This window comes from Podarcis tiliguerta, assembly GCF_965153285.1.
Source record: "Podarcis tiliguerta genome assembly, chromosome: 1".
NCBI lineage: Eukaryota > Metazoa > Chordata > Lepidosauria > Squamata > Lacertidae > Podarcis > Podarcis tiliguerta.
The window spans coordinates 95394197-95414740 of NC_139534.1; the positions used below are offsets into that span (position 1 = coordinate 95394197).

General features: G+C 45.1%; 1 protein-coding gene across 9 annotated transcripts; it reads right to left on the reverse strand.

Moving 5' to 3' along the window:
- Positions 1-2728: 2728 nt before the first annotated feature.
- Positions 2729-12081, reverse strand: GREM1 (gremlin 1, DAN family BMP antagonist). Of its 9 annotated transcripts, none has more exons than XM_083453512.1 (2): positions 11713-12081; positions 2729-5955 (listed from the first exon to the last, which is right to left on the reverse strand). In XM_083453512.1, exon 2 carries the CDS (start codon positions 5952-5954, stop codon positions 5391-5393), a length of 564 nt encoding a protein of 187 aa, XP_083309638.1. In that variant the 5' UTR covers position 5955; positions 11713-12081; the 3' UTR covers positions 2729-5390. The 9 variants fall into 9 exon arrangements, with proteins under 9 accessions (XP_083309638.1, XP_083309643.1, XP_083309636.1 ...); XM_083453517.1 differs by lacking the exon at positions 11713-12081 and adding an exon at positions 10818-11159; XM_083453510.1 differs by lacking the exon at positions 11713-12081 and adding an exon at positions 10526-10547.
- Positions 12082-20544: the final 8463 nt, after the last annotated feature.

Consider the following 20544-nt stretch of genomic DNA (forward strand, 5'->3'; position numbering starts at 1 on the left):
CTAATAAAAGGCACAGAGAATGTAAGCGCTCCTGCGTCCCCAGATTTCTATGGTTAAATTCTCACTCTTTAACATTTTACCCTCCCTCTGCATATTGAGTATGCCACACAATTTCTCTGCCTTTAATCAGCTATGGTTTTTGTTTTCGATTACAGCAAACATTTAAAGTAAAAATAGTCTGGAAATGTAAAACGCCAAGGAAAAAACTGATTGTAACTGAGAACTAACGTTAATGGTTTTGGGGTGGGTATGTTTTACTAAGCCCATTAAGATGCCTTGCAAGAAAACTGGTATGAGTCACAGTTCAGCAGGTCCCTGCTCAGCACCTAAGACCAATTCAAAGTATTCATTTCAAGTGACTAGCTGTGACACAGCATGATGCATGAATTAAGAGGGGCTGTTGTTAACTTCAGCTCCATCAAGTGGCTGCCCTGATACTATTTCCAATATCTGCACCTTGTAGGGATGAACAACCAAGCCAGGGAAGCCTATGTTCATTGACTTCTACTGGAATCCTGGAATCCAGCTTCCTTGGAAAGCTATACTGTATAGTGTTACCTCAGGTTACAGACACTTCAGGTTACAGACACTTCAGTTTACAGACGCTTCAGGTTACAGACACTTCAGGTTACAGACTCCGCTAACCCAGAAATAGTACCTCAGGTTAAGAACTTTGCTTCAGGATGAGAACAGAAATCGTGCAGCAGCAGCAGGAGGCCCCATTAGCTAAAGTGGTACCTCAGGTTGAGAACAGTTTCAGGTTAAGAATGGACCTACAGAACGAATTAAGTTCTTAACCTGAGATACCACTGTATAGGGTCTGGATAACCACTGTTATCTTCTTCAGTGTGGTTCTATGACAGACCACATTTTTAAAAAAAAATAACTACAATATCTCAGATTTTGATTAAAATTGCTGAACTGGATTATCTCACATGTCAAAGTCACTAGCATGAATGAAAATTTCATACACAGTATTTTCAAAATACTGTGACACTCTGCCTTTTCAACACCTGTGCTACCGATTCTCAAACGTTGGGATTTTTGTGGTATATACAACAAAAGATCAGTTTGAGTTGTGTGACTCATATTTGGTCTACTAAACCCAATTGTTTAAAAGCATTGTGGGATTAGACGCTCTGAAGTTCAAGCTTCCTTAGTTCCATAGTAGACCCACCCCTGCTTCTAAGGTACTATTGGCCAATCTTCTGCAAGCCAACATGCAGAGAGAAACCCAAATGAGCCAAGCAGAGGGACAGGCAGGTTACATTACATTAGCATATGTGGTTCTAGATTAAACTGCCACTTTTATATTGAACAATTCCAAAGCCCCTTTATATGGCCACCCAAAACGTTGCAAAATAGTGAGCAAACTTTAGCGTTGCCCAGAACTCTTCAGTACTCTTAATGTTAAGCCAAGTGAAAGGGGGGTTGCAGAACAAAAAACTGGCTTGATATTGAAATCAAAATGTAGGCACTGATTTTTTTTTAAATTCATGTTCGCTTTGACAGGAGCGAGCCAGCAGTAAATCACACCAAGCAAGCTGGTGTTAACTTCACTAGCAAAACTGAGATCTGCACAGGAGCGTCGTGCCTAATGAGCAAAGCAACTCAACTTGGGTAGGTCTTGCCCCCATGAAGCAGTTGACGGGACTTAAGGTCCCCACCTACTCACAGCTGTCAAAGTTCCCTCTTTCCAGGGGTTTTCCCAAGCAATCTGAGATTGCTCCTGCACAAAACTAACTTCTCTGCCCAGTCCATGGGAAACCAGAGTTCTGGGAGACCAGAGGGGAGGGGAGCTGGTCACAGCAGGAGGTGGAAACACCCGTGACTCTTCCCCAGCCAGACTCATCTCTGCCTCTTGGACTCCCTCCTCTCCTGCTTCAGCTTCTGCCTCTGGACTGCTCTCTGCTACAGACTCTCCCTGCTCATTAAGCCCTGTTCCCTCTTCAGCTTCTGACACCTCCCAGGCTTCTCCCTCTGAGCACTCATTGTTGTCCCACCACCAATCCACAGGCTCTGAGCCTTCTTCCCCATGCAGCTCCCCAGCTGGTTCCTGCCACCATTCCTCTGTGTCCAACCAGTTCATGACATTGTTGCATAGTCTGGGGATATCACGAAGCGTGTCTGTGGTTTAGAATTCACCGCTGCATCACTGCTGATAAGAGCTTTATGAGCTACCAGTAGCTGCAGTTCCCAGCAATCTCCCATGGCATGGTCAAGGGGCTTCACTGCAGACAGAGGATTCCCTTGCAGAAGCTGATGGGGTTTTGTGAAAGGTGTTGTCCCAATTCATAATCACCCACAAGGCTAAAAAGAAACCTGCTGTTGTACTCAAATACCCTCCCAACTTCATCCCATCTGTTCCCAGCATGTTAGGCAAGAGGAAATGGGGCTTGGGATATGGACCATGTAGGAATCTGAAGAGCCCCAAGAGGATACTTTTGTTTTACCTTAATTGCATACCAAGTAAGGAAAGTATGTACAGGAATCTTATTCCACGCTTTCCCCAACTATTCTACTGCTTGTCCGACTTGTACCATAATCCTATTCCCTTCCTTGTGGTGGCTGGATGAATCCTTACCACTGTTCTTGGCTGTCTTGCGAGATGCAGCTAAAGCCTTTATGCCAAGAATGGGAATTTGACATTTTTGCCTCTCTCATATTCACCCATTTGAAAATCCAGTTCTAAAACGCTTGCAATTTCATTTTAGCCTGCAATTCAACATATTTTTTAAAAACTTGTTTATTATAGCAAGTGAACAAACAGTTGGCAAGTTACAAAATCAAAGTTGTTTGTTTTTGAACAGCTTTTGCATTGTGAAATTCTTCAGAACACATGGCAGCTTGGGTTCCTCTTCATTGTTTTATAAGAAAAAGTCAGATTTAAGTACAGTACATATGGTTTGATTTGAAATCATTTGCAGCTACATCTTTGGTTTCCTTGAGACCTGAAAAATCAATCATAAATGACCTGCGTACAAAACCAACATATATATTTTTCTGAAGAGGGGTCTTCTATTATTATTTCTTAGATAACCAACTCCACCTTGCTATAAACCTTAAATTATTTTACAAGTTGTTGCTTCAAAAATGTGCTGTATGGAAAGTAAAAACTTTTAAAAAGCCAGAACTATATATTGCTTGGTGAGAGCTGTATATGAACTACAGGAAGAGAAACAAGAATTAACATAAAGTCCCCAAGAGTTCAGAAGGAAAAGGGAATGTTTTAACTTTGATACCTTCTAAGAAATCGTTAGAGGAAAGCTCTCTGATCATATGGAAATGCCAAAACCATTAAATATCTTTCTGCCTAACTATTCACATTCCACACAGTGGAAATTTTCTCCTGTAACTCAGAAATCAGGCTTTTAAAAATGATCTACACAGAAATAAATGTATTATAATACCTATTTAAAAAGATTGCAGTGGGTGATCCTGATATGGCTAATATGCAAGTTTGCAATCTGTTACTGGTATAGAGGAAGGCAGTAAAAAAAATATTTGCATGTGAAAGGATGCTGACAGGCATCTGGCTATGCATGATCATGCTTGTCAAGGTCCCAATGAATTGGGGTTTTGTATAGAAAGAGGTATCCCCTAATCGTTATGCAAGAGACTACAACTTAATAGAGGAATAAGTAACTAGAGGATACAGCTATAGCCTCTAAAACAAGATGAAACATTTAAAAATAAGAAAAACAGTTGTGACTTATCCTCTAAAGATGGAACAAGAAGAAATACAGTTAAATGATTAATGGGTAGTTTAGGTTATAAATATGGGTTGTTTTATTATGGTATATTTGAGGACTGTGTGATATGTCAAGAGCCAGAATGCTTCTTATATGAATACATTTGCTTATTAAGCAGACACATTATTGGCAGGCTCCTCGTTGTTACAGACAAATAAGTGTTTTATTTCTATAAATACCTGTCCTCTCCTTGTGGCATGAACTACAAATTACCTACTGTGCATAGACAGCTGGTTAATGTGTTCATACTTTCAAAAGCTAGTCTATCTGTCCAGGGGCTTCAACAATATAAATAAAGGCCAGAGGTTTACAATGGGGATGGAAACAGGTGGCCACATCTGTATATGTAAATAAAAATAAAGCAAAGGGGAGGCACAAGAGGTGGTATCCTATCACACATAGGGGGAACTGGTCAAAGATGAATTCAGCTACAAACCATGTAATAGTAATACATAATGAATTTTGCACTTAAAAACCATTTTTCGCTCTCAAGGCTGTTCTGTTCTGACAAAAGGCAATATTCACCATATATTACTGCTACATGTTTATACATGAATGGACTGTTCAAGAGGTGTTCATAGAAAAGGCCCTTATATTCAGTAAATGCTGAAGGAAAGTCTGAGCACTCTGCCCCACACCCATCCCATCCCCCAACAGCACCTAAAGTTTAGCAAATCCAAAATCAAAGATAATATGGATAAATGCAAGGTAAATGGGCAAGGCAGTACATCCTTTGGGCCAGAGACTAAGCAGCATCTATCACAAAGCTCCTATTGAAGCTCTGAAATATATAGCTTTGTATGCTTATTGCATTTGAAGTCCTAAACGATCACTGTAGAATTGTGCTTTCTGTGTTAAGCTGAATTACCTGATAGTATAATGGAGATAGAAAATATGTGTACACATATACATTAACAGATTTTAGACAAATTATTATGGCAAACCTAAAAGCTAATGATGGAATTAAACACTACAGTTCTAGTCAAAGAATGCAGCATCCCAAGACAATTACTTAACTCAAACATGTTTTTAAAGTACATTCAAAGCATCAGTAGAGTCAGTGTGCACGTTGCCTTCCCTTGTTGCTCTTAATTCTTGTACTTTCTCATTTTTTCCTTCTCTTGCCCATTACCTTCTTTAAAAAGTCTTCTAATGCTAGTGGCTGTGTTTTTTGATCCAAACCAAGCTGCTTCTGAACATTCATTCCCAATTATAAATGCACCCTTTCCTGAACACCATTTACAAGGGGCATTTCTGTAACAGTCTACTACTGCATCCCTGTTAACATTTTGTTCTAAGAAATAACACTGGACCTAGAGCACATCAACGCTCTCACTTGCAACAGGTAGACAAGCCAATGGCACAGATGCTGGTGGAAAATGAAAGCGCAGGAACCCCAGCACACAGGTGAACTAGTGAGATACTGACCCTAGGAATAGGTGACAACTTGCACTCCAAGTAGTGGTGCTATTCCACTTGCATGCTTTTGGAATTGATGTATTGGCATTCACACTTGCACACAGATACACATACATTGTTTTTGTTGCAGTTCTCTATTGTTTGTGTCCCATTCAGACAGATTGGGTTTCGGGCATCTGTAGTCAAGGGCAAGAACTGGAACACCCACCGTGGTGCCTCCTAATCCAAGTCTATGGATATACAGCGACATTCTTTAACTCGTGTGATCCTCTTTTTCTTCCTCGGGGGCTGAAGCTCCGGGCAGTTCAGTGTGACAGACATGGTGGTGAGTTTCTTAGGTTTGCAAAAGGAACAGGACTGGAAGGAGCCTTCCTCTCTGTGGATATGCCTGGGGATGTAGAAGGAATTGCACTGCCCGTAACAGAACTTGTTGATAATGGTGTGGCTGTGGCAGCCTTCCTCGTGGATGGTTTGCTTCAGGGAATGCGTCTTGCACCAGTCCCGCTTCAGGTACTGTCGCTCGGTGACGTGCAGAGCCTCTTGGCTCGACTCCAGCACCTCTTCGGCAGATGGAGGCTTGATTCTGTCCTTGCCCCGGATCCTGCCGCCCGACTGCTGCGGTGGCGACGGTGGCTGCTGCGGATGTTCCGAATCATTGGGCTTATCTTTGTCAGGCGGGGGGATGGCGCCCTGGGCTCCACGGTTCCTCTTGCTCCCCTCTGCGGTGGGTAGCAGAAGTCCAAACAGAAGGAGGACCCCAACTGTAGAAACTGTGCGACTCATCCTGGGGAGAAAGGATATATCTATTTCACATGGCATCAACTAAAAAGTTGCACACAGTGCATCATATCACCCTTTATCCCAAAGCTAGTGAAAATACCAACCTTACTCTCAGGAGTGGGAGAAAAAGGACAGGGAGCAAAGCAAATCCCTCCTCTTTCAAATCTAGCAACTTGAGAGATTCCAACCTGTATGGAATTTCCCTCAGGTAAAATGTGAGGGCCAATTTTATCACAGACTACTGACAGAAAAACCTAGCTCCTAGTTGCCACTGTCTGAACATGTCGTGTATATGACATAAGCCACAGAATCAGCTAACTTGACCTAAACTGGAAAATGGGTTTGTATTTGGACAGAGACTGTCCTTCCAGCATGAGGATACCTGACCATGCAAGGCTTTCAAGGTTAAAAGCATGCAGGAAACTGGCACAGAACAGGTTAAATATGTGCCCATATCCCAACACCAGTTAGGACACTTAACAGCTGCATCCTGCATGGTGTAGAAGGCATTGCAATAAGTTACAGGACTGTCAGGGAATACTATGTGAAATGCATCCATTTATGAGTCTGAGTTTTCCATATGTAATTAGAAGCTTTGTCAAAGGGGTGGTCAAAACAATTCATTGATAGTTATGTTCTCATAAGAGATTTGGATTTTCAAAGTACATTGGCAGTTCTAAAGACTTAGCTGGAACAGATTTTTGCCAGCTGCCCATCATATAATTCTATTAGTTGTGTGCTCTTATAATTATATTGAAAATCACTTTATCAACCTGTGACATCATATCTGATTCTTTGATTTGTTTATATCATACTGTGTGTTGTATCAGTTTGTAAACTTGGCATTTATTTTTCTGAGTTGTACCCAAGGGGTTGGACAAAGGGATGGTAGGCTCAGGAAACAAATTTTCTCCCTCCCACCTGTAGTCCCTAAAAAGTCCCTGCTGAGGCTCAGAAGAGATTTACTGAACACTGCGGACTGTGACTTATAGGGCAGCAGTGAAAGGAGGGCTAAGGGCCTAAAACTAGGCAAAAGAATCTCATACTGCTCACACAAAGTTCCATGCTTCTGGCAATTCTTTCCTCCCACAGTAGCCCCCCAAGACATCCCATAATGCTCAGGTCACCCTCAAGATTCTGAAATGAGGGTTTGCACACTCAGGAGACTGAAGAGGGAGGAAAACAACAGTTGTGGCAGCTGCCTTTCGCTCATGCAACATGGATTACAACTGTGTCATCATTTTTGGACTAGTTCAGTTATATTACTTTTGTACATTTGCAATAGGACTCATTTTACAGTCAGAAAACAAGAGCCCACCTCTCTGTCGCTGAGAGACGAAAAGGCCTCTCCTGATCAGTTGCAGATGGAAAAGGCAACAGCTCTGACCGCTTTTCTGGAAGCAAGGCATTTTCCAGAACCAAGAATTTTCCTCCCCTACTCTTTAACTCTAGGGCTGGATAACAGATTTATTTTTATTTAAATACTTATATTATGTTTAAGTTTGCTGTGATCATTTTGCAGCAACTCTCAATGAGGGAGACCTCATAACTACTATGTAGATTCTAAGCCAATGTACTTGGAGGTTGAAGAAATAGAAGCTGAACATGTTGGCAGTATAAAAGACTTGAGTGTTCCAACTTAGTGTCATTTCAAACATACAAATGATGACTAACAATTCCATTACACACTTCCACACACGCACACTGAACCTGCTCAAGAAACATAGCCATGTTCTTGCCTGAAAGTTCTAGCTTGCAATACTAGAGTAAATAAATATAATAGGAAACAGTAAGTATATTCCTATTTCAGGAACATTCACAGAGCAAAGCACACATTTTAGGGGGGAGAGCCTGCATACCTTTGTCCCATTTCCAGAAGAAACTTTTTGGTGTAGGCTTTCAAAGGGCTCAGTACTGACCTAGACCAACCTCTCTTCTGTTAAGTTCAATAGCTGAAACCTGAGCACTTTTGAGTAAAGGCTCTATTTTAAATCCATCATTAGACCACAGCTCTAAAGGAAATCACAATGAAAGCGAGATGGTCTATGAGGAGTAAGAACACCAATATTGCTATTAGCAACAATTACCTAAAAGCCTTCAGGACAAAGCTCATATTTTGGGTTGGCATAGCAGACAGCATTGGCAGTCAAGGACTCTTCTTTTAAATTAAAGGTTTGGTGTGTGTTTACGGTATATATTATTATATATTGAAAATTCTATCCTGTGTTGTCTGCTTTTGAACTACTTCTGTGTAACCAATGAATACAAAAGATTAAAGGTGAAAGTTATCACTTCACTAACAAATCAACTCAATGGCTTGTGTTTGTCATAGTGCTAAGGCTAAGGCACCTCCCTCTCGTCCCAATATTTTCTGTGGGTTATCCCCAATCCTTCAGAGCCATTTTGGATACAATACATCATATTCAATCCAGCCATTATTGTCAGAAAACGTCCCCACCCAAGTTGTAAAAACTTCTCAGTTCCAAGCAGATGACTGAAGAACTGCAAAATGCAGTGGGTAGGCAACTGAATGTTGATGCAAGGCAAGAACATCACCTTCCTTAGGTGCCACAAATTGAAGTGATTTGAAAGAGAATTGACTCCACACCACTTGCTACTTTAGATATTATGTTTGTGGCCTTCCCCCTTCTTACTCACTTTTTTAAAAACTAAAGAGCTTTAGACTGCAATGCTATGTACACTTTCCAGGAAGCAAGTCCCACTGAAAGCAATGGGACTTACTTGAAAGTAGATGTGAGCAGATACACATATGACTACACTTAAGCTCTCGCAGGAAAATATGAAGTTCAGTTGCCCCTTTCTGCATCGTCCTGAAGTTTTGCAATTTCTTTTTAGAGATGAAAAGGCCAGAACTGCATTCCAAGTGTCTGTTCCCTTGCAAGTAGGGACTGCCAGTCATTTTTCTGAGGTCTAACAATATATGTTTCACAGTTTAAGAATGAGTTTTTTTGGGGGGAGGGAGAGACAGAGAACAGGCTGTGATCTGAAACACACAGGTTCCAGATTCAGATCTAACATAAGTGTGTGGCTGTCTGAGGGACAGTGGGTTGTGAATTGCAGACAGATATTCTAATGTTATCAAAAGATCAGGTTTCTAAATCAGTCTAAAGGAAGACTTTATTGAAGATTACAAGTGCTCCCAGGACTGCAGGGAATTTCTTACAGCATGGGCTTTTTCAGATTTTAAGGTTGCCTTCACCAAATGCTTAAAAGCCCTGTTATCAGAGAATTAGAGAGAGTCAGGGCACTTCCAGTGAGATTCAACCAAGTTGCGCAATTTAAGCGGATACACAATTTTTGCACAGCAAACCTGCTTTGCACCCCAAATCAGATAAGGAAAAATGAGGGGATCCCGCAAAGTGTGGGATAACATTTGATGCAACATCCTCTAACTTCCCTGCAAACAAATCAAGGAGGAATGCTCAGTTCACCCTCAGAGTAGAAACCCGAAGTGGGGAACCTGTTGAGATTACAACTCCAATCATTCATGACCAGTGGCGTAGCGTGGGTTGTCAGCACCCGGGGCAAGGCAAGTAATTTGCGCCCCCTAACCCGTGAGCCAGGTGGGGGCAGAGAGCTGCGAGTGTGAACGCCGCCCCCCCCCCCAGATGTTGCGCCCGGTGCGGCCGGCCCCCCCTGCACCCCCCACGCTACGCCACTGTTCATGACCACGGACCAACTTATTTCCCTTATCGGAAGTACAGAAGCATGAGCCAAGGCATACAGCACAAAGTATTTGAAGGTAGATCTTTCATAGGGAAAGACTGAGGCATTTCTTATGGGAAGCTCAAAATAAGTTTAGTCAACGAGAAGGGAATATACAACGGGGGCGGGTAAGAAGAAATGCGTTTTGGGATTTATCTCCCACATTAACATCTACATGTTTCAGCGTGTCAATGACAAGAGCTCAAACGGGGCTACTCTTCGGCCCTGATCACGACGCTTCTTGGGATGTTGCTCCAGGCTTAAACTGAACTCCTCCCTCCTGACAACCCAGAGCCAGTTGGAGCTGATGGGAGTTGTAGTCCCACGCAGCTGGAGCACCCCAGGTTGGCGAAGGCTGCTGTATTGAACGGAGAACCACGCCTCGCCCCCTCGGAGATGCCCGGCGGCTCCCTCTGGTCCTGCCGCCCAGAAGGCCGCCGCGCGGGAGGCGCAGTAGAGGGTGGCCGGCGGCGCGCTGGGTGGCGCCTCTTTTTCTCCCTGCCAAGCGAGGGCAGCACCCTCAGCTCAGCCTCGCCCGAGACAGGCCGTTTCCAGGGTTGCTCCGTGGGGCCCAACGACCGGAGGCGCAGGAGGCCTCCGCCAGCGTTTTGTTTGGTTTTGAGTAAGTCACGCGGCGGGGTCTTAGGAGACACCCGCCTCCCCTCGGCGGCTCCGCCCTTGGCAGGGAAAGAGCCGCTCGCGGGAAGGGAGAACCGACGGCTTTCCGTCCTCACCGGAGCAAACGCCGCGGTGCGCGCCCGTTTGCCGTCGGGGCTGCGCAAATCCAACCCCGCAATTTCCGCCGGCACCTGGAATAGCTCCACTGGCCCTAGTGAGCGGGGGGCTACGGCGGAGGACAAGCCCCGTTGAAGTCAGTGGGAGTTACTTGCGAGTAGGCTTGCATGTTAAGGGCGCCTCCGCGCAGCAGGGCCCGTTTGAGGCGCCGGCCCAGCCCGTTTTGTCAGCCAGCGCCCGCCCCCTTGCAAGGGGCCAATCCTTTTAAAAGGAGTTTTCCGCGGCCCTCTTCGCACATTGCGGCTGTGAGCAATTTTCGGCCCTTTCGATTAAATTAGCCCATTAGGCGGCGGCACCACAGGACGCCCAAGAAAGCCTAGAGGAGAGCCGGTTGCGAATACCGACCCGCGGGGTGTTGCGGTCGCTTTGGAAGCGCAGAGAAGGAGGGAGCGGCTGCACAGGCTTACTGGGGAAGGAGACGGACTTGGGTCACATCCTGGGCACCCTGTAAAGAGTGGGCCTTGTTTTTCCGTGGGAGTGTCCTTGGCAAACCGACGAGCCTTTAAGGAGGTTTCCTCGAGCAACCCGGGCTTGGAAAACAAGTGCTAAGATTGTTACTGCAGGGTTGAGGGATCCCCATTTTTAGCTGGCATCCCAACGAATGGAGTCAATACTCGAATTTCAGGTGCACAGAGAGAGAACTTGTTCGGTCTGAAGCCCCATGTTTACTAAGTGGAACGTAAACCCCATTTAAGTTACTTACAAATAAATATGCATAGAACTGCGCTATAAATCACGTGTGAAAATGGGATTGGTTCTACCAGTAGTTCCATTTGAGGCAAAAGCCAGCCAAGCCCCCCCCCCCCCCAAAAAAAAAAAAAAACATGAGAAATGTGCGGTGGGAGTTAGGGGATTCCAGCGGCTCCCCTCCCTCCAGTCAGGCGTTACACAGATACGGGGAAGGTAAGAGCTTCGGTATTTCGTAGAATATATTCGACAGGCTTTCCTGGATTAATTCCAGGAAAGCAATTTATCCACGATGCCAGGCATAAATCTAACTTAAGTTATCCTACCCCATCAGCGTCGGTATTCTTCCCAGAATACACTGACCTGCAGTTTCCAAGGCTCTCATCACTTTATTACTCCCTTACGCCACGAGTAACCCTACTGCTTCCAAAGGGCTACCACCCAGCGCCTCCTGCTTGCCTGGAGCAGAGCGGCAGTCGCCATCCTCCACCCCGGCGTAAGGCAACCCAAGGCCTCCCAATGAAGCCCCGGATCCTTTCCACTACCGCCTCACCTGCGCGTGGGCGGAGAGCGAGTCCTGCTCCGCGGCTCTTTTCCGGCGTGGGGCGCTTCAGTGCGCGGGGTGACGGCTCGGGTTGCTGCTGCTGCTCTGCTCCCAATCCCTCGAGCCCATCGGGGGGAGAGGCAAGGAAAGCTCGGGCCCCGCTTCCGAATTGCAGGCGCACCGCGCTGTCTCCCATTTAAATGCCTGCCAGCTGAGAGCAGCGCTCCTGATCATTGGCCAGCGGCCGCCTCCCAATACGCCCCACGCCCCCTAAACGCTTCCAGCAACTCCCGCCAGGGAGGAGAACTCTCCTTTCTCCAAGAAAGCGACGCCCGGCTCCTCCCTGAGCCTCCAGGTCAGACCGGCGCTGGCGGGCGAGGGACCTGCTGGTTGCTACCCGCATCGCATCCCCACGTGGCCGAAGGACGCGCGACCGGCGGGGGCGGAACCCATCGGCAAAGACAGCGGGCGATAGTCTCCCCCTCTTCTGAGGGGTTCCTCCTCTCGACACTGATGCCTCTGCTGGAGTTGGGCTCGAGGTCTTTAAGAGGCTTTTGCTCGCTTTCAAAATCTTGTGTACGGTACCCAGGCTTGCTTTAGATGCTTCAAAAATAAGAACTCTTAGCACAAGACCGTCTAAAATCATTGCCGCACAGCAGGGCGGAGCAGGACCATCAATCCACAGGCTTTGTGATACAGGAAAGATTGAGAGATCTTGGATTCATGCAGTCCTCCCCCACACACTTTGGATTAAGTTCCAATAATCACAGTGGTCCTTGTATGCAAGTAAATGTGCACAGAAGGATCACAAGCCAGAGACCTGAAAGTTCCCCACCCCACTCCTCCTCTTCCTCCTCCTCATAATCCCAGGTTTTTAGGATTGCAGCCATGCAAATCAGTCCCAAGCACTTATGCTCAGAAATTAATCCATGATTTACATCAGGCTAGTGTCACTGATGACTGCTATTAAAAAGATAAAGGACCCTTGACACTTAAGTCCAGTTGCGAACGACTCTGGGGTTGCGGCGCTCATCTCGCTTTACTGGCCGAGGGAGCCCATGTTTGTCCGCAGAGTTTTTCCCGGTCATGTGGCCAGCATGACTAAACCGCTTCTGGCAAAACTAGAGAAGTGCACGAAAACGCTGTTTACCTTCCCGCCAGAGGCTCAGTGGTTTACACCACAGCCCCACCCGCATCCCTGATGATTGCTATTGGGAGACTCTAAAAGCCACCCCACAAGAAAGTAGACTGTTAAATTAAATTAAACTGATGCTGTTATCAGCAAGAGTTCACACCTGCATCAAGAACTGTATGTCTGGGGCAGATACTCTCTTGTTAGAGTTGTTTAGGTCTGCCAGTTAATGTTGGCAAAAGGAAACAAGAATGTTCTTCTGGAAGTTTTACTGCTAAAGTTCAATCAGGGATCGTGTTCGCTTATCATAGAAAATGTGCAATTGCCGCTGGTACATACCATCACTCTGGCAGAAACTTTTGTCTATAACCTGGCTCTCCAGTTATCATTGATGGTGGTATAAGACAGGCAATCACTGGTTGAGGTAATAATTGCTTAGATATGCTACTCACTTTTTAAAAATCATGGTGACTTGAGTATAGCTTGATATTTTATCATCAGGTATATTAACAGTCAGTTCTTCTTCTGGGCATCTGCCTTTATATAGCCAAGAGACACTACCTATGCAGAAGAGGAAGGTATTTGCAATCTGAAGGTTGGCACACACACAAACAAATAGGGATGGAGAAGCCTTGAAAGGTAGGTGAGGGAGAAGCCACAAACAGCTCGGTTGAGGCAGACTGAACATGGTCACTGGGCATGGCATGGTAACTGAGTGTTGGGAAGGAGAAGGAGAATGAAATAGATGTATTAAAAGTGACCTCGGGCACAGCGATATTATTGCTGTGTAACCAAAACAAGGCTACTGAGAAACAAGGGGCAGGTATCAGCAGGCTCGGGGGGGGGGGGGAGACAAGCATTGCAGAAGTAAGGGGTTTTTTTGGGGGGGGCACTCCAAAATAGCCCAGTGCTGACTATGTTCACTGCTGAAAGAATGCTATGTAGTGTCTGTTGGGACCACTCTGCAGCGTTGTGTAGCCAGTCCTACTTTTTATATACTAATGTTATGTATTATTGTATGTAGGTAAAGGTAAGGTAAAGGGACCCCTGACCATTAGGTCCAGTCGTGACCAACTCTGGGGTTGCGGCGCTCGTCTCGCTTTATTGGCCAAGGGAGCCGGCGTACAGCTTCCGGGTCATGTGGCCAGCATGAGTAAACCGCTTCTGGCGAACCAGAGCAGCGCACGGAAACGGCGTTTACCTTCCTGCTGGAGCGGTACCTACTTATCTACTTGCACTTTGACGTGCTTTCGAACTGCTAGGTTGGCAGGAGCAGGGACCGAACAACGGGAGCTCACCATTTTGTTAAATCACTGTAATTATTTATTATTTTTATTTTTGCTTTTATCTTTATTTTTACAAATCATAGAATTGTAGGGTTGGAAGGGACCACGAGGGTTAGGTACTCCAACTCCCTGCAATGTAAGAATATTTTGCCAAACATGGGTCTTGAGTTTTCAACCCAGAGTTTGAGTCTCCTGCTCTACCAACTGAGCTACTCATTCTATTCCTCTGAGGAACTCAAGGTAGCATACTGTACATGCTTCTCCCCCTTCCCACTTTATCCTCACAACAACCTTGTGAGGTAGGTTCGGCTGAGAGACTGTGATTGGTCCAGGGTCACCCAGTGAGTGTCATGAGCAAGTGGGAATTTGAGTCCTACTCTTTTAAGTCCTAGTCCGATGCTCTAGCTATTACACCCATCATTCACTAGGGGGCCTTGGAAATCACTTTTCCTCTCTGTTTTGTTACATTTTCTTCAGTCCCTTCTACAGGAACTATTCTTTTAGTCAGGTTAACGCTAGCATGATGTGTTATGGAGGGCAGAGGCCCCCTCCCACTCCCTACCCCAATCAAAAGAGTGGAAGGGAGTCGCGTGAAAGAAACACATTTGTATGTCTTTGGTGTTTCCAGAAGGGAGTTTATTGTAGAACTGGTGCTTCTCGTGCATGGAAGTTTTTTGCATTTTTCGTATGATGTCAGCATCATTATCATCTAAATGCTAGCCCATGGTTTTTCTTTATTTAATTTGAATTTACCTATTATGTGGAAAACCCAGTAAGTATGAATAACCTGTTATGCATCTTCAGTCACTGTTGATGTGGACCCTCATTTAACGATGATGAGGATTTTGGTGGGCTGTTTATCCTTTGTGTGGTGATGTTTGCGTGGTTACCGGCAGTTGCCATGCTACTACTATTTGCTCCTCATGTAAGCACAATCTAGCTATTTGGTTTCCAGTATGCCTCTTTCCACCCATCACCACCTGCGGAAGGCTGTTCTCTCAAGATTTATGTCATCTGTGTGACTGATTAATATCTAAATGGGAAATACTGGGACTCAGCTGTATTTGGAAGTCATTCTTATATCCTCTGATGTAAAAGCCATTATGTTTGCTGCGCAGCTGATGTTCAGTGGTGGAGATATCATGACACTTTATACATGTTTGGAAGTGCAAAACTCAGATTAAAGAAGAGAAGAGAGGAGATTTTAAAACATTCAGCCACACCAACTTGAACGTTACAAACCACTTCTGTATTTACCAGCCCCAGTCAGGATAATTTTGAAATGGTTCTGTTCATGTCAAACTAACCATAGATATACGTGATTGTGATGGTTCCCAGAGTGGCTTGTGTTGATGTGGCTACAGAGGCATCCTGTTTGAGGCAGGAATGGCAGGTCCATCCTGCTGTTCGATGTGTCCAGTTTTAATAATGGCTTACTACAAAGTACCTCATACACGGGTTTGTGGTGCAGTGGCCACCATGTGGTGCACCATGGTGATTCAAAAGAAGAGACGAAGAAGAAGAAGAAGAGTTTGGATTTGATACCCCACTTTATCACTACCCTAAGGAGTCTCAGAGCGGCTAACAATCTCCTTTTCCCTTCCTCCCCCACAACAAACACTCTGTGAGGTGAGTGGGGCTGAGAGACTTCAGAGAAGTGTGACTGGCCCAAGGTCACCCAGCAGCTGCATGTGGAGGAGCGGGGAAGCGAACCTGGTTCACCAGATTACGAGTCTACCGCTCTTAACCACTACACCACACTGGCTCTCCTTCTGCATCAGACCAGTGGCCCATCTAGTCTAGCCTCCTGTTCTCAAAGGGGCCACCCAGATGCCTGTGGGAAACCAGCAAGACCCGAGTCCAAGAACACATCCCCTCCTGCAGTTTACATCAACTGGTATTCAGAAGCATAGTTGCCTCCAAGTGAGGAAGGGGAGCATAACCTCCATCATAGCTAGTAGCCATTGATAGCCTTGTCCTCCATGAATTTGTCTAATCCCCTTTTAAAGCCATCCATGTTGGTTGCCATCATTATCTCCTTCGGTAGTGAGTTCTGTATTTGGCTATATAAGTGCTTTATTTTATCTGTCCTGAATTTTTCAACATTCATCTTCGTTGGATGTCCATGTGCTCTAGAGGGAGAAAAACTTCTCTCTCAGCACTTTCCTCATGCCATGCATAAATTCATGAGCTTCTTTCATGTCACTGCTTACTTGCCTTTTCTCTAAAATAAAAGCCCCAGATGACGCAATCTTTCTTCATAAGGGAATTGCTCCATAATCTTGATCCTCTTGCTCTTTTCTGATTCCAGAGAACTTAAGTACATGGGCTATAGATAAGCTATTCCTAATTCTGTATGTGCCATATTGTCAAAAATAAGTGCCTCTAAATTACCATACTTTCCCATGTACAAGACTAGGGTGTTTTTTTACTAAAAAATAATGTTAAGAAAGGGGGGTAGACTTATACACGGGGGCAACCCCCCCATATTTTCTTAATTTTGAGTCCCTCAAAATAGGGGGTGTCTTATACACGGGAGCGTATTATACACGGAAAAATATGGTAGGTTCCATGATCTTGATTTGGCATCAGCTCAGTCCAAGAACTCTTCTCAGGTCGTATTTCGTTTTGCATACATACACTGTAAAGCTGAAGCAAGAGGTTGGATGGATCACAACGTTCAGTCCAGCACTGAAATAGGAGGTTCAGAGTCACACATGGCTCAGATTCCAGCAGTGGTGTAGTGCCGTGGGGGGCACAGGGGCAGTTGCCTTGGGCACAAAATTGTTAGGGGCACAAAATTTCAACACCCGGTGCTGGCTCAATACAGCTGTGCACTTCTGTCAGTGGGCTCTGTTGAAAACGGCTTCTCCTTGTTAACCAAGAAGTGACCTCTCTAGATAACAGAATGGCTCTTCTTTTCTTATCTCTGTGGCTGCAATCTCCTGGGTGATGCGGACACTATTAGGCAGTTGGATGCATATGTGTCCTCTGTCTGTTTCCCTCCCTCCACATGGTCCTGGGTGCTGGCAACCCACACTATGCTACTGGGTGCAGGAATTCTTATGTATGAATGATTTCAAAAGATGGTTTTCAGTGTGTAAGCCAGTCTCACATGTGGAACTCTTTAATAAGGATGACAAGAAAGCTGATGAGTCATTTGCACATAAATTCCAGTACAGTAGGGTTGTATGCAGTGCATTTTGGTGCTGAGCATTCAAATATGTAGATCCCGATTCAGTGATCGCCATTAACTTCACTGAGGTTTCAGCAAGTAGTTTGGCTCTCAATTTCCTCTTTGCTGAACCACAATATATGAAGCAAAAACCTTTGAAAATATGACAGAAGGACCAGTTCTGAGCCTTTCAGGTCCAGGTGAAGATAAAAGTAATGAAAAACATTACTCATCTTACAAGCTGTTACTACCATTCTGCCTAAGACCACATTATCAGCTGCCAATGTAATCATGGATGATAAGGATTTGGATTATAAGTTAAGTGCCTGTAAAGTTAAAGCAAAACTATGAATTGCAAAAATAAACACATCTCTACCTTTCAGTTGTATTATTACCAAACTTCTCTCATGTCTTTAAGAAACTGCCAAGTGCTTTTCCATTTCTGGGAAATGGTACCACAAGCCTGTGGCCAAATCTTTTGTCTTTCTATTTCCAACTGTTCTGTTTTCCTTCATATGTTTTTCTCTCAAAAAAAGCAACAACCCCTGTTCTGCCCTACTTTCGCTTAGGGCAATAGTACGTTTACTTCTTGATCTCTGCCTCTAATATCTTGAAATGTGATTAGCATTCACCAGTTCTTGTATTTTATTCCCTGACCACATCCACATCAAGAATGGTTCATCCCTTTTTGTAAATTTGAGCTGCATGAAGCCAAGAAAGGGGGGGGGGAGTAATATTTTATTTTCCACAAACAGTTGAAGTTGCCTGTTAGCTTTTTTTAAAAAAAAAAATATCCAGTTGATGTAATTGACTGAAACATTAAAGGATTGTGAATAACACACACACACACACACACATATACACACACAGAGAGATATATATAAACGATGTGTCCGAATGTGGAAATTCACCACACGATAAGTGGGGCTTTGTGAACAGTTTAGCAACCCAAACATAAGAACGTGCAATAAATCATGCTTCAAATCTTTTGTGTTTTTAAATAAATTTGGACAAGTCATAAAGTATAAACTGTGTGTTACCAAAGCGTAAATGCTCCTAATGCTCAAAAACCACTTCCAGTCCTAGGAAGAGGTCAGTTGTTCCGGGCGTGGGCGAGAGGAATGGCGAGAGTCAGGAAGACTGGGCGAGCACAGCTGACATGGAAATATGCTTTGAGTGCCCCACGCCTGTCCCAGGCATGCCCTCAAGATGCCTCTGGCTTGTCTGCTGGGACACAGAGTGGGCCAGAGAGTGAGAACCATACTCTCAGGGCACAAAAAGGAAGAGAGGCACAAGGTGGCTGAAAGATGCTCAGTTCACTCGAGCTGGCCCCTATTCTTTGCTCTCTGCCATCTGTTTAGCAAGCCATTTGGATGCTTAATAAGAATTGCAGCCAATCCCTATCCCAGCACTGCATCAGCTCTCTTTCTTTCTCTCCACGACAGGGACAAGTGACAAAATTAAACAGCAAGTGAGCAGATCCCTCGCCTTTCAGTGTGTGACTAAGATGATTTGGTCAATATCGTTTCAGAATATGCATACTAGCAAAAGTGTGCCTCGTTTTCAGTAATCTATTCTTGTTATTTATTAAATTTCTATATGGCCCTTCACCCGAGGATCACTGGGTGATTTACAATAACAGGGGTCAGCAACCTTTTTCAGCCATGGGCCGGTCCACCATCCCTCAGACCATGTGGTGGGCTGGACTATATTGGGGGGGGGGGGATGAACGAATTCCTATGTCCCACAAATAACCCAGAGATGTGTTTTAAATAAAAGGACACATTCTGCTCATGTAAAAACACGCTGATTCCCAGACTGAAGGCGATTGGGCTGCATCCGACCCCCAGGCCTTAGGTTGCCTACCCCTGTACAATAATCTAGACATACTCTCAGTTTGACATTCCATTCTGGTCAGAATAATGGTGATCTGGGGTACTTGTTGTAGCTCTAATCCTTTGTTATGGGCAGACCATGAGCCCCTTGGCTTGGGGGCAATGCCCTGTTGCCCTGACTGGTGGCCTTATTGAAGACCTGGACAACTTCTGGAATGAGGAAATGGCTGCTTACCCAGTCACAGGGTGGGCGGCTGCTGCATCCCATCATGCCAAACTCCCTTCCCTTGGGAGCAACACATGGGCTAGGTGATCAGCCATTAGGGAATTCCCAGGCCAGCTGCTGGAGACTGGCAGACTTTCTTGCCATCTTTTTATTTGAATTCTGGCCAATCCGTCTGGGCCAGGTGGGCTGGGCTTGGGAGCTGATAAAGACTGGCTGCACTGATCCCCAGGACCCCCAGTTGGCTGAAGAACAATGATCTGTTTCACATTATTCCTCCTAGAGACCTGAATCAGATCCTTGGTTTTCCTGTGAGTTGGAGGTGATATGGCAGTATAGCCTATGATACAAGTGGTTGTTTCTTAAGTGCTTGAGCAGCTAAACACATGTCATGTGCTCCTACACCTGCATTTGGGGTTGCCAATGGGCAGTAGCTGAAAGATAGCACCTGTGTTCAACTAAGTCATATGTGGGACACAGGTGGCGCTGTGGTTTAAACCACAGAGCCTAGGGCTTGGTGATCGGAAGGTCGGCAGTTCAAGTCCCTGCTCCTGCCAACCTAGCAGTTCGAAAGCACATCAAAGTCCAAGTAGATAAATAGGTACTGCTCCGGTGGGAAGGTAAGCGGCGTTTCCGTGCGCTGCTCTGGTTTGCCAGAAGCAGCTTAGTCATGCTGGCCACATGAACCAGAAAAACTGTCTGCAGACAAACGTCGGCTCCCTCAGCCAGTAAAGCGAGATGTCAGGGGTCTTTTACCTTTTTTAAAAAGTCGTATGTGGATGAAACCCATGAAAAGCAGTTGACTTGACTAACAATTCGATTTATTTCAGTGACTGTATTCTGAGAACTTAGTTGGGTGCAACCTGTGATAATTAGTAATGGGCTTACATACCTAATTGTAGCAGAGTTAAAAGTGGGTATGAAGAGAAAGCTGCATGTTGACTTTGTTGTTGTTCAGTCGTTTAGTCGTGTCCGACTCTTCGTGACCCCATGGACCAGAGCACGCCACGCACTCCTGTCTTCCACTGCCTCCCGCAGTTTGGTCAGACTCATGTTTGTAGCTTCAAGAACACTGTCCAACCATCTTGTCCTCTGTCGTCCCCTTCTCCTTGTGCCCTCCATCTTTCCCAACATCAGGGTCTTTTCCAGGGAGTCTTCTCTTCTCATGAGGTGGCCAAAGTATTGGAGCC